This window comes from Lactuca sativa, chromosome 9, assembly GCF_002870075.4.
Source record: "Lactuca sativa cultivar Salinas chromosome 9, Lsat_Salinas_v11, whole genome shotgun sequence".
NCBI classification, from domain to species: Eukaryota; Viridiplantae; Streptophyta; class Magnoliopsida; order Asterales; family Asteraceae; genus Lactuca; species Lactuca sativa.
This window is the reverse complement of record NC_056631.2, coordinates 28,887,392-28,900,259: the sequence shown is the minus strand read 5'-3', so window position 1 is coordinate 28,900,259 and position 12,868 is coordinate 28,887,392. Positions and strand designations below refer to the sequence as shown.

Genomic DNA, 12,868 nt, shown 5'->3' with positions numbered 1-12,868 from the left:
GCTAACTCTCCATTTTTTAGTGTGTGAGGCTAAAAGAGTGTGTTTTGGTGCATTTCTTGAAGAGATTTGAAGGGTTGTTTTGGTTTACTTAAAACAAAAAATTTATTTAGGATTTTTGGTAGGATACATTTTTACGGCCTAAACTCTACATGTACTGCTAACGAAACCAACAACGAATCTATGATGCATCATTTTACATCAAAACAATAATCAAATATATTGTATATTATATTTAAAGAAAAAAAACATTGAATTTGGAATGAGAAATTAATTATCCTCCTACTTTTTGTTCCTACAAATCCTCCTACCCAATTAAATAGTGACACGCATAACATTTAATGAAATTTTAATATACTAATATGACACATGACTTGGTTTAATTGAGTAAGCGGATTTATAGGAACAAAAGTAGGAGGATATTTAATTTTTCATTTGGAATTAATCTCTCATTTATCGAACAAAGTTCACTCACTCACAAGTACATAACATAGAAATTTGAAAAACAAAAGTCTCACCGAGTCAAAAGTCAACACTTTGCGTATCATATGAAGTCAAAGTCAACACTTTGGAAGATCAGAAGGTGGTGGAGGCAACTTTTGGTTCGGAAGCTTCCCATCCATGACTGCCCACGCCATTCTCAGCCCCCAGCTCAGGTGAATCTCAATATGACAATGCATAAACCACACCCCTGGATTATCAGCTCGGAAGCGCACAGCCACCCATCCGGCGGAGGGCACGCCAACGGTGTTTCTTTCAACAGGATCAACAAGATTGAAGTTGGCCGGATCTGTTGTAGAATTGTAATTTCCGGTGCCTTGACCAACCACATAGAAGTTAAAGCCGTGAAGATGAAGAGGATGGTTTTCTGCACCGAAAATGTTGGTGCCTTGCATCACCAGCTCCACTGTGGTATTGTATGGAAGCACCACCACTTTTGTGCCATGGGAAACCATGGTGTTGTTTGGTGGGGTACCCGAGTAATTGAATGGACTCAGAGGGATGGAAGGGAAATCCGTGGTGAAAACTCCGTTGGATTTTCCGAAGTACCTGGCTTGAAGAAGTGCGATTGTTGGTGAGGTGAAGGAAATGTTGTTAATGGAGGCTGCAAATTTGGTCCCATTCGGCCCTTGACATGTTTGATTCTTCGGGCACGGGTCGCTTCCGAGTCCAACCGCAAAAAAGTAGCGATTTTGAACAGTTTGTGGCACGTTCACCGGGAACTGCGAATTACCCAAACTACGAAATTTATTAGTCCAGTTAGCCACATAGGCAGTGGCATTGATAGCCGGTAGTGTAGGTAGGGGAAGGCCTTTGATAGAAGTAATATTGGAAGATGATGACATGGTGTCACTTATGTACTCAAGAACTCCGGCAACGGTTGTATTGTCAAAAGTTCCGACAGCTGCTGTGGAATATGGTCTTGCAGTCATCATGAATTGGGCATTGGAGGTAAGGTTTTTTGTCTTGAAGAGAACATTGCTCGTTTGACCCGGCGTGATGAAGATTGTATCCGTTTCAAATGGCTTCACATAACTCGCATCAGCATCAACAACTGTAAAAGTATGGTTTGCAATCTTGAAAAAGAGTTCATCATTGAGGGCAGCATTGATGATACGAAGGAGATATGTCTTTCCAGGCTTCACCTTAAGCCGAAACGTTTCTGCATGTGGATTAATTAACATTATTCACTCACAAAATAACGAAAAGAGTAAAAAGATATTTAATCGTTTATATAACGATGTTTAATAGTTATGTACCCTTTGGTGAAGAACAATTGTTATATAAAGGTCCAGGCAGCCCGTTAATGGTATAAGCGTCTGAATTATTCGGGCCAGCTCCGGTTTGAAGGGCCTGGTTGATCACAGCCTCAGTATCATTGTTCCACCACTCTCCTATTAATCAAAACAACTTAGTTTAGAACAAAATACGATCATTAATTACTATAACTTCAAGAATAAGAGACGCGATAAATTACCAAATATAATAGGGACTTCCTTGTAAGGCTTCACAAAAGGGTACGAAGTGTTGCGTCTAGGGAGAATGACAATCGGGCCATAAAGGGTTGATCTAATCCATGAAACATGGGCGTGATACCAAAGTGTTCCAGTTTGCCCGATAATGGTGAAGTTGTAGACATACGATTGGCCGGTTTGAATCGGACACTGTGTTATGTATGATGGCCCATCGGCCCATCCGCTCCGAAGTTGCCGAATTCCATGCCTACCCTCATCAAACAACCGATTGATATTAACACCACAAACAAATTCAAGGGTATATTCGCCAATCATGACATTGAATTCAAGAAAAAGTTAAATACATACCAATGGATAGTGATATTGTTGGAAACATGATTCACCACTTTAATCACCAATCGGTCGCCTTCCCGAGCAATAATCCTTGGTCCCGGGAATTTACGGTTGACGGTTATTATGCTTTTGCTTTGACACAACCTCGTCACATTATGCATCCGTATCTGAAATCATGCATACAATTCAAATAAAACACATGTAATAAGTTAAAATCTGTAGCAAACATCAAACTTACATTAAACTTATAGTGCCGAGTGACACCCGTTGAACCATGTTTTGCTGATGCAAGATGAGGGTACAAACAAAGACAGAATGTGAGAAAGACAAAAGCAGGCAAGAATGTTGATGGTAGAGCCATGTTGCTGGTTGTGATTAGCGTGTTTAAGTTTGTTGGTAATTGGAATGATGGAGGGTAATGGTTTATGTAGTAGGGATGAATGTATGTATGTATAATTGTGAAGAACACATATTTACCTACTGCATGTGGCCCAAGTATACCGTGGAGTGGTGTTGAAGTGAATTTATCTGATTTTGACTTATATTCTAGAGTTGACAACTCCTGTAATCTAGTATGACTAAGTTACCCTTGTTTACCACTTTACAAATGCATATTTCAAAATTCAAACCTTTACCGTTTTGCAATATACTTTTTGGGAGTCCATTGTAAATTTTATTTGTTTTTCTGAAGAAAATAACAAAAGATATATATATATATATATATATATATATATATATATATATATATATATATATATATATATATATATATATATATATATATATTTATATGTGTGTGTGTATGTGTGTGTGTGTGTGGGAGGTAGGTTAAGAGGTCCAAACGAAATATTTTTTTAGTGAATACAAAACCTGATCCTTATAATGTTAATGTCTTATGTTTCCCGGCTCTTGCTCATCTTAGTATAATTTGGAAATAAAAATATAATGAAACAAGTAAGTAAAACAATTTGTTTGTATTAAAAATGGATGGCATTTTGGGAAAGGGATATATTTGTGGACAGTGGATATGGCATAAAACATAAAATATAATATTTGGAGTTGAAGGGTTAATCTTGTAAATGAAGATAATAAAAAATGGTTAGAAGTGTTAACCAATCAAATATTATTTTTGTTTGTCTAATGATGAAGGTCGAGAGTGTTTGTGGGGTTATAGTACTGGTTAGGTTGTGATGGCATAGATTCGACCAAACAGGAGCCTTAACAACTTCCATTTGGTGTAAAGAATTATATATCTTTTATAACTAAAAGAACGTAAACATCTTTGAAACTTCATATGACTAAACTAAAAAAGTAAATTTGACTATATTTTTTTAATAGGTAATGTATTTAAATATTGTTATGTGAATTCGAAACATATATCTAATTATTATTATAGTGTCAATGATCTGAACAAAATTTTAGTATTTTCTATAATAAATGTTATTGTTTCTTGCACAGTAGGATTGTGTATAAATGTATTGTTGGGCGATTTATGCCAAAAGACAAACCAAATGAAAATGGACCAAATGAAAGTAGACTCGCATGCCAACAGCCACCATACCACAATGACAATCCTAACTCAAGAGGCAACCCATAATTGTGGTCGGCCCAGCAGTACTACAACCCAATAGCAACCACCAACCAAAGTCCCACAATAACGGGACTAAACATGCAAACGAACATAATTTATTGTCCAAAGTCCCATAAAGAAAGTTGCATATACATGCAATTGGTGATCGCTATTACCAATGAAACTTATTGTTGTGTATAATCTATAGACCACACATCTTTGATGTGAATCATACCATTTAGAAGGGTTTTTTTTTTTTTTTTTTTTTAATAGTGTACTAGGGTTATGGATTTATAAAGGACTTTATTGAAAATAAACTTTATTTCTTTTTGGAATAGTCAACCAATACTATCAACAAAATCTCACTATGTCCTCCGTCACAGTATTTGAAAATGGATGGTGTTAACTTTGTTGTTTATATCTTACTTTAAGGATAGTTATTAGGTACAGTAAAAATGGATGGTTATAACTTTGTTTGTTTTATATCTTACTTTAAGGATAGTTATTAAATATAATAGGGTCGTAAAAAAACCGAACGAACACAAATAAGTTTTTGTTCATGTTTGTTCTTTTAAGTTAGTCGAACAAATGAACAAAAACAAACAAATAAACAAATGAGTTTTTTGTTCATGTTCGTTCGTTTAAAAACTTACATTGTTCATGTTCGTTCGTTTATGTTCATAAACATGCTAAACGAACATAAACGAAGGTAAATAAATAAACAAAATTGAACATATATAAACATAAACGAACATATAATATAGTAATGTAATCAAACACAATTGAACATTTATGAATATAAAAGGAACTTAAATCAACAAACATAAATGAAAGTCAACGAACATAATTAAACGAACAAGACCATTATTCATGTTCATTCGTTTAACTAAACGAACGAGAATTTGTGTTTATGTGTGTTCATTTATTAACTAAATAAATATAAACAAACTTCTCAACAGTTCGCCGAACGTTCAATTCCTTTACATGTTCTTGAGAATTCACTTGTTGATAGAACATATGACCATTGACATGTAGCATCTACTAGAATGTTCGATTAACAATATGAGGTCGATGCCTTTTTTTTATTTCTTGTATATACCATGACATCACAAAGGAAGTAGAGGAATAAATGGTTGTTTGATATTAGATTGATTGAGTTCGATTAACAATTTTGAGTTGACTCGGTCCAGTCATCCCGTTTGCTAAACTCATAAAGTGGCTGACTCGGTCAATTGTGACTAACTCAACAACTCACCCGGTCCACTGAATGAAAGGAGCTAACTCAAAATTTTGACATATATGCCTTCAATAAAAAAAGCATCGCAACTCTCTTCAACCCTCATCGTTGTTGTGTCCTCCTCCATTCTTCCACAAAAACTCGAAGGTGTAGTCTTCCCTCTTGCGAGATCGACACCGCCTTCTCAAGCGTCGCCACCTACCTCTACCTATCGCAAGCTCCGACTTGCTGCACAGGTGTTTCTTTGTTTTTTTTTCTTTTTTTCTTTTTTTTTCTTTTCTTTTTTTTCTTTTTTCTGAAATCACTTTTCTGAGGTCGGGATGTTGTATGTGTGTTTTTTTTGGATGAAATCATAATTATGTTGAATGTTCTTACATCTATTGGTACGTTTGTTAATGGAAATTTGAACAAAAAAAAGACATTTTACGTATAATGTTGAAATCTTGTATGAAATATTATATTTTAATGAAAATCAAAATGTTAATGAAATTTGGTAGAACGAAAATCAGAATTTCTTGGTATGATCTTGTTGAAAACAAAAATGAATCTTGTAGAAATCTGATATGAAATCTTGTGTGAAATGTTCGATTTGTTGTTGTGAATATTTAAATTTTTTGCTGAGATTTTTTTATACAATTGTATGGCCCAAATGGAATAATTAAATGAGTAATTTGTAGCAAACTCGAGAGAAAATTGAAACATCCCAAAAATACAGTCCAAAAATTTCGTTTTTAAATCATTATTAAAACCATAAATATCATCACCATAATATAAAATCATAAACCATGTATCTCAAAATATCATAAAATCTGTCAACATATCACAATCTCATATCAAATATCAGACTAAATCTCCCAATTTAGAAAACTGTGGTGTGTGTCATATGATCATCCCAAACTCTTCCCTTTGCTAGCTGAAGTACCTGAAACCAAACTGAAAACTTTAAGCACGAAGCTTAATGAGCTCCTTCAAACTAGCACATACCATACACACACACACACACACACACACACACACACACACACACACATATATATATATATATATATATATATATATATATATATATATATATATATATATATATATCATATAATAGATAACACAATAATGGGACACCGCCCAGCTGCATCGGGACGAACCCGACATCGGCTTACCCAGATCGGACTCTTGCCCGCCATCGGGATCACCCTGACATCAGACCACGTTTGGAATCGGGCTTACCTCGACACCGGGCTTACCTCGGCACATACACAACATATCATATATCATAAACACATAACATAAGCATATAACATACATCAGGCTTACCCGGCATCGGACCGAAGCCCGGAACACATAACAACTAACATATAAGCTAACATGCATCGGGCTTGCCCCGACATCTGAACTAGGCCTGGAACACATAACACATAACATGCATGATTCACAAAGACATCAAGCATACATATACACTTCTCAGGACCGCCCCAACATCAGACTGAAGTCCAGAACACATAATCTGCATCAGGTTAACCCCGACATCGGACCTAAGTCCGATATATGCTAACATGCATAAACATGCCGACATTGGTACCTTCGACCCGTTCCTACTGGAGGAGAACTCACCTCGCAAGACTGAAAACTGAATCTCTCGGTAAGGAATCTCTAACAGCTGCTTCCGCGACTCCTCAACTATCATTATCATAATTTATACTTAGTAAAAATCCAATAATCCTTCTTAGGGTAAAATTACCATTTTGTCCCTAATCTAGTTTGGTCCATGACCTAGGCCGAAGTACATAGCATGAATCCCAATACTTTATGGCTTGGCCCAATCCCACTAACGACCTACTTATGGCCCAATTTTTTAAATTGGGCCCAACTCCTAGACTGGACCCTTCTTCAAGCCCAACAAGTGATTTAGTCTAATAACAACCCAAAAGAGTAGTCTAATAGGCCCATAGTAGCATATTCCAAGGAAATGGCCCATCGTTTCTTATCCTTCTGTCCTCACGTCGTGAGCTTCATTGTCTCACGTCGTGAGAGTCAACTCGGCTTGGGTCGACACAACAAGTCAACCCGATTCACTCGTCTCAGGGTCTCAGACTGGGGAAATCATCATGCTCACGTCGTAAGGCTATACCCCTCACGTCGTGAGGCTATACCCCTCACGTCGTGAGAACTGTTCTATGAGCATTAAGCTCTTAATCTTTTAAGATGATCGTTGAGACTTTCCAGAATACCTTATTTAGTCTAAAAGACCACAAAAATCATATCTTTTCAGCCACGCATGACCAGTGCATGACTTAATTAATAGCTAGGTTTAAAGTTGATATAATCATAAAGATTCAAGCTTGGGGGCCATAACTTGCACCAAAGTCGAGATCCAGGGGCTCTAATACAGTAAATGAATCAATGGTTCATAAAGTTGCTAACTTTATGAACCTCATGCTTGGTAAGCCAAGATCTCATGCAAAGAAGGTAGCTTAAACCTAGATCTAGCAACCTTAAGTATAAAAGGTAGGATCTTTATACCTTACTGGAGCTCAAAAGTTCAACTAGTCCATAAAGATGAGCTGGTCCTGCCAAAATGAGTCACCACAAGAGCTTCTTCTTTTTCTCCTTCAAAGAAAACAAAACACCTTTAACAACAACACCTCTAACAAAGGCTCAAGGGCTCAAAAGGATCAAATTTAGGGTTTTTCAATGACTTGAGAGTGAAAAAGGTTGAGGATGGGCGACCCTAGCCTCCTCATTCTATTTTTATACTTGATTTTTAGGGTTTGGGAGCACGGGCATGTCTCATATCGTGAGTAATAATGCCTCACGTCGTGAGGTTCGAGGACGCGGGTCAAAGAGTCAATTGCCCTACTCACGACGTGACCACTATGGCTCACGTCGTGAGCCTATTCCAAGCGCAAAAACTAACATTTTATACCTCATGATTCAGATGTTACAAAAAATCTTGGGAATGCAATGAGTTTATTGATCAAATAAGAGTTCAAGAAGAAAGATCTTATCAAAGTTCGTCTTCCCTAGTGATTTATTGTAAGTAGAAATGCTTTAAAAACTGGTTTGAACCGGCGGTCGAACCAGGACCGGAAACCGGAGAAGGGAGTGGTTCAACTAGTACCAGTTTTATGTCTATTTTTGAAAGGGAATAAACCGGCCGGTTTTCACAAAAATCCGGTTTAACCGGTTAATTAAACCAGTTGAAGCAGTTAAAGTAAATAATAACACATGGAAATGTATCATTTTCATAACAAACTTTGGATTTTTTTTTCACTTTTATTTAGATTTCTTTTGAATAACAACACATGGTAAATATTATAAAGTTTTGTAACGCGTTTGTATTCATCTAAAACTATATTTTGTTTATATATTATACTTTATTTTATTTTTGATTTACATGGATCGATGTAAAACTTACAACTATGTGTTTTTAGTGTATTTGGATTGATCTTCAGCTTGTATTTATGTGTATTTTTAATGTTTAAACTTGTAGATATCCATGTGTGTCGAAAAATATGGAAAAAAAATGAAAATTATAGAAACCGATTGAACCGACGGTCGAACCAGTTTAACCGGTTCAACTAAAAAACCGATTTTTAAAACATTGGTAAGTAGGTTATAATGTTATTAACTCTTTGTTGTAGAGCAGTATATATATATATATATATATATATATATATATATATATATATATATATATATATATATATATATATATATATATATATATAAATGTTGTTGCTTATGGTGACATTTTTAACAAGAGATGGAACTCATATATGATTTAAGAGAACAGGCGGAGCAACTTGGTGGAGAGATGATGGGAAAAGAGAAATGAATACCGAGTAATGTGGACAAATGCATGTGAAGATGTAATGTTGTTGTATGAATCAAAGTTTTGAATATATTCAGATTTTTTCTATCTTCATAGAAAGATATATGATTAGTTTCATTGTTTTGTAAATGGAAGTTTGGTTCTAGCGATGCTTGAAACGATTTTGTCTTCTCCATATTACTATGTCTCTAAAGTCAGTAGTTTTATATGAGGAACTATTGAACTCAATTACTTGCTGTCCAATAATTTTTAAAAACTTGAGAACTCATTTTGATCTAAAAGAATGAAGGTTTTTATTTGGTAAATAATTACATTTATATTAATTAAGGTGCAAGAATCATGTTTTAACTTATATTAAAAATCTATTTATATATTCTATATTGAAGATTTGCAAGTATATAGATTCAAATTACTCTTTCGAGATATTAGGCCAATCACTATGTAACATCGCGAGTTTCAAGTAATTACTTTTTAACCCCTTAATATGAGAATTGTTTGCAAATTGGTCTTTAGGGGGTTTTTGTAATTTTGGGGGTTGCATGAGTACGTTGAACAGACAAGGGTTTAGTTGAGTATGTTGGGCTTAACACTTGGTATGTTGGGCGTACGTGGCTAGGGTGGAAACCCTAATTTTTAGGGTTTGGACCCTATTTAAGCATCCTTAACTCTAGAGACTTCTTTCTTTCATCAGCCTCCAACCCACTTTCGTCCCTAAGAAAACACTAATCCATTTTAGAGTATTCTTGAGTATTTTGTGTGTGTTTTGCTAGCCTTGAAGCAAAGAGGAAGAAGAGAAGATCATCTTGGTGGAGTAGGACTCTTTGGATCCAGAATAGCAACATCATTTGGCATCATTTCGAGGTAAAAAGCTTTGAACTTGATTAAGAGTTGTTTAGATCTTGTTTAGTTATGAAATGGTGTTCTTTTGGTCCTATAAGCTTGGTATTATGAGTATGGGTCACTCTAATCCATATAATATGTCCTTTCAGAGGTTTTAAAGCATCTAGAAACATAAAAATGTAATTTTGATTGTTAGGTTTTTTCCATACACGAGTTGCAAGATCGTAATGGGTTAAGTAGTTAGGATTTTTGTATTTGGGCACTTAATGGCCATGCAAGACCATAAAGTTGGAAACTTTATGGTTAAGGACGCTAGTTTAGGGCTAGATCTGGAATTTTGGACAAAAGTGCCAAAGGAATAAGCTCTTAATGGAAGGTTTAAGTGAAGGAAGGGTAAATTGGGCGTACGAAGTCAACCAGGCCGTATTTGGTTAATACTCATGTACGCTAGGCATACTCAGCTATGTTGACCAGGATTGACTTTTTGACTTTCACTAAAATTTGACCAAGTTTAAACTAAGGGTATTTTGGGTATTTTGAATTGTATTTGAGATTGGTCATTATTTGATAATTAGGTGGCAGGTAGAGCTGATATTCGGAGTAGAGACATATTCAGCTATTTGTTCGGACTGAGAGGTGAGTTTTCCACACTATACTTGTGGGTCAAACGAACCAACGCCAGTCCATTTGGTTATGTATCCTGGTATATAGGATGTTGATATGTTATAGTGATCTGTTAGATCTGTATCCTGGTATATATGATGTTGCTATATGTTAGTGATCAGTAGATCTGTCTGTTTGTCTGTTAACTAGTTATATGTTTATTTGATGCATATGTGGTCATAGTATGGTTGGGTTGAGACTGTACTGCTTTGTGCTACAATCAAAAAACCCAGGAAAATCCAACCAGGAGGTTGTGGTCCATGGTAATCCAACCGGGAGGTTGTGGACCCAGTATATAGTATGTAGAGCAATCTAACCGGGAGGTTGTGGGCCAGAGTAATCCAACCGGGAAGTTGTGGACCTAATATGTAGTATGCATGGCAGTCCATCTGGGAGATTTTAGGCCATGGCAATCCAACCGGAAGGTTGTGGGCCATGGGTAATCTAACCGAGAGGTTGTGGGCCTGAGGGTATTCCATTCCGATGACTGATTGGACTGAGCATGCATGATTGTATATGTTATCTGTGTAACACCCATAAAAATCACGCCAATTTAAAACTTTTCCAACCAATTAAAAACCATTAATTATTTTTTCAAAATAGTTTCATGTCAGAGTATCCCAGAAATCACAATCATAAAATGTGAGGAGCTGTATGATCACGCCTTCACCCTACTGCGATCATCCGAAGTACCTGAAACCAAAACTGAAACTGTACATATATCAGATAATCACATAACAGTGTATAGACAGACAAACCGATCTAACAGATCATAACAACATAATAACATCCTATATACCAGGATACCGATCTAACATATCATAGGTAACATCTTGTTCTGGATTGTTTTGTGACTTAAGGCCTGTGGGCCTTAATTCGAGTATGAGAAGGTTTTGAGGCGTTGAAAGAGAAAGGTTAGGCCCTTTTGGGATGTGGGTGAGGTAGGTTATGTGATAAAAGAGTTCGGTTTGTGCTTTAGAGCCCAAATGTAATGTTAAAGTTGCTGGTTCGGGCTTTTCATGAATTTTGGATCTGAGTTCGAGTGGGATTCAGGAGGAATAAAGTTGATAGAAGTGTAGGGCTTATCGTTTGCTTTCCGTGGATATAAGGATTGTCGGAAACAGACTTATAATGAAGAAGTTATGGCCTTCAGAAGTTTTGTGGTTTCAGGCTTAGCCGAGTACGTTGGGCATAATTTAGAGTATGTTGGCCGTAATTTGGAGTACGTTGGGCGTACTGACCAAGGATGGTCACGAATGTTCTTCAGAGTACGCTGGGTGTACCATATGAACGTTGGGCGTACGCCAAACAGACCTGAACGCTATTTTAGGGTCTTGAACCCTATTTAAGCTCCTTATCTCATAACCTAACCCTAATATCTTCAGCCTCCATCCCTCTAAACCCTAGAAATCGACCCTAAGCCTCTATTTTAGTGATTCTTGATCATCTTGGTGATTTGGTGAGTTTTTGGTGCATATTGTGGAAGAAGGAGTTCCTTGAGGAAGCATTGCTTGGCTTAGAGCTTGTGGATCCAAGCCCTAATAATGTTCTAGCTCTAGAAACCATAAAGTTTGAATCTTGGTGGCTTTCTCATGTGGATCTAGTGGGGTGATCACTTTTTGTGTTTGGCTTTTGAAGAAGAATGAGCTTTGAAAGAGAATGGATAGAGCACCTAGCTTTTGGATCTATGTTCTTCTCTTGTTGGTGCATCTTCCAGAGGTGTCAAGTTTTGAACTTGCTTATTATTGTGCTAGTTTTTGTTTTGGGTCCATTTTATTTGGTCCCATAGCTTGAAACTTTATGAGTGGTTAAGCTCCACAACCTAATATATGTCCTTTTAAGTGTTTCTAGTGGAAAGGATTCATAAAAATGAGTCCTTGGATGTTGGAATCAAACCATGCATGAGATATGAGAATTTTGGGTAGTAAAGAGTGAGAGTTTTTGTGTTTGGGACTTGATCAGCCATGCAAAGGCATAAAGTCATGAGCTTTATTGAGTATGAGCCTTTATGGAATCCAGATCTAAGAGTATAGCTATGGTCTTAACTAATTAAGACCAAAAGAGTTGAAAAAGTAAATCTCGGCGTATGCTGAGTGTAAATCTAGTACGCCCCGCTTACTAGGTTGTTGTCCCCGATCAGGATTCGTGTACGATGGAGTACACTGAGCGTACCAAAGGAGGTACGCCCCACGTAACCCCACTTTGGACTTTTTGGGCTAAATCTTATATTGGGTCTTAAGTGTTGGGCCTGGAGTTTGGGCTTGTTGTGCTAGAGATTTGGACCAGAGGAATATGTATGTGTGCCTTGGGCCCTTGAGTTGAGCTTGCCTCTTGGACTTGAGAGTTGGGCCTCGGGAGAGTCCATTTATTATTGGGCCTTGGTGGGCCAATAGGTTTTGGGGTTATTTATGGGTTAGTTAGTG

At 36.6% G+C, this 12,868-nt stretch overlaps 1 protein-coding gene across 1 annotated transcript; it reads right to left on the bottom strand.

Moving 5' to 3' along the window:
* Nucleotides 1–417: 417 nt before the first annotated feature.
* Nucleotides 418–2,711, bottom strand: LOC111907474 (laccase-2). Its single transcript, XM_023903261.3, has 5 exons — nucleotides 2,545–2,711; nucleotides 2,322–2,473; nucleotides 1,976–2,220; nucleotides 1,758–1,892; nucleotides 418–1,660 (listed from the first exon to the last, which is right to left on the bottom strand). Exons 1-5 carry the CDS (start codon nucleotides 2,665–2,667, stop codon nucleotides 558–560), a joined length of 1,758 nt encoding a protein of 585 aa, XP_023759029.2. The 5' UTR covers nucleotides 2,668–2,711; the 3' UTR covers nucleotides 418–557.
* Between the last annotated feature and the right edge of the window lie 10,157 nt (nucleotides 2,712–12,868).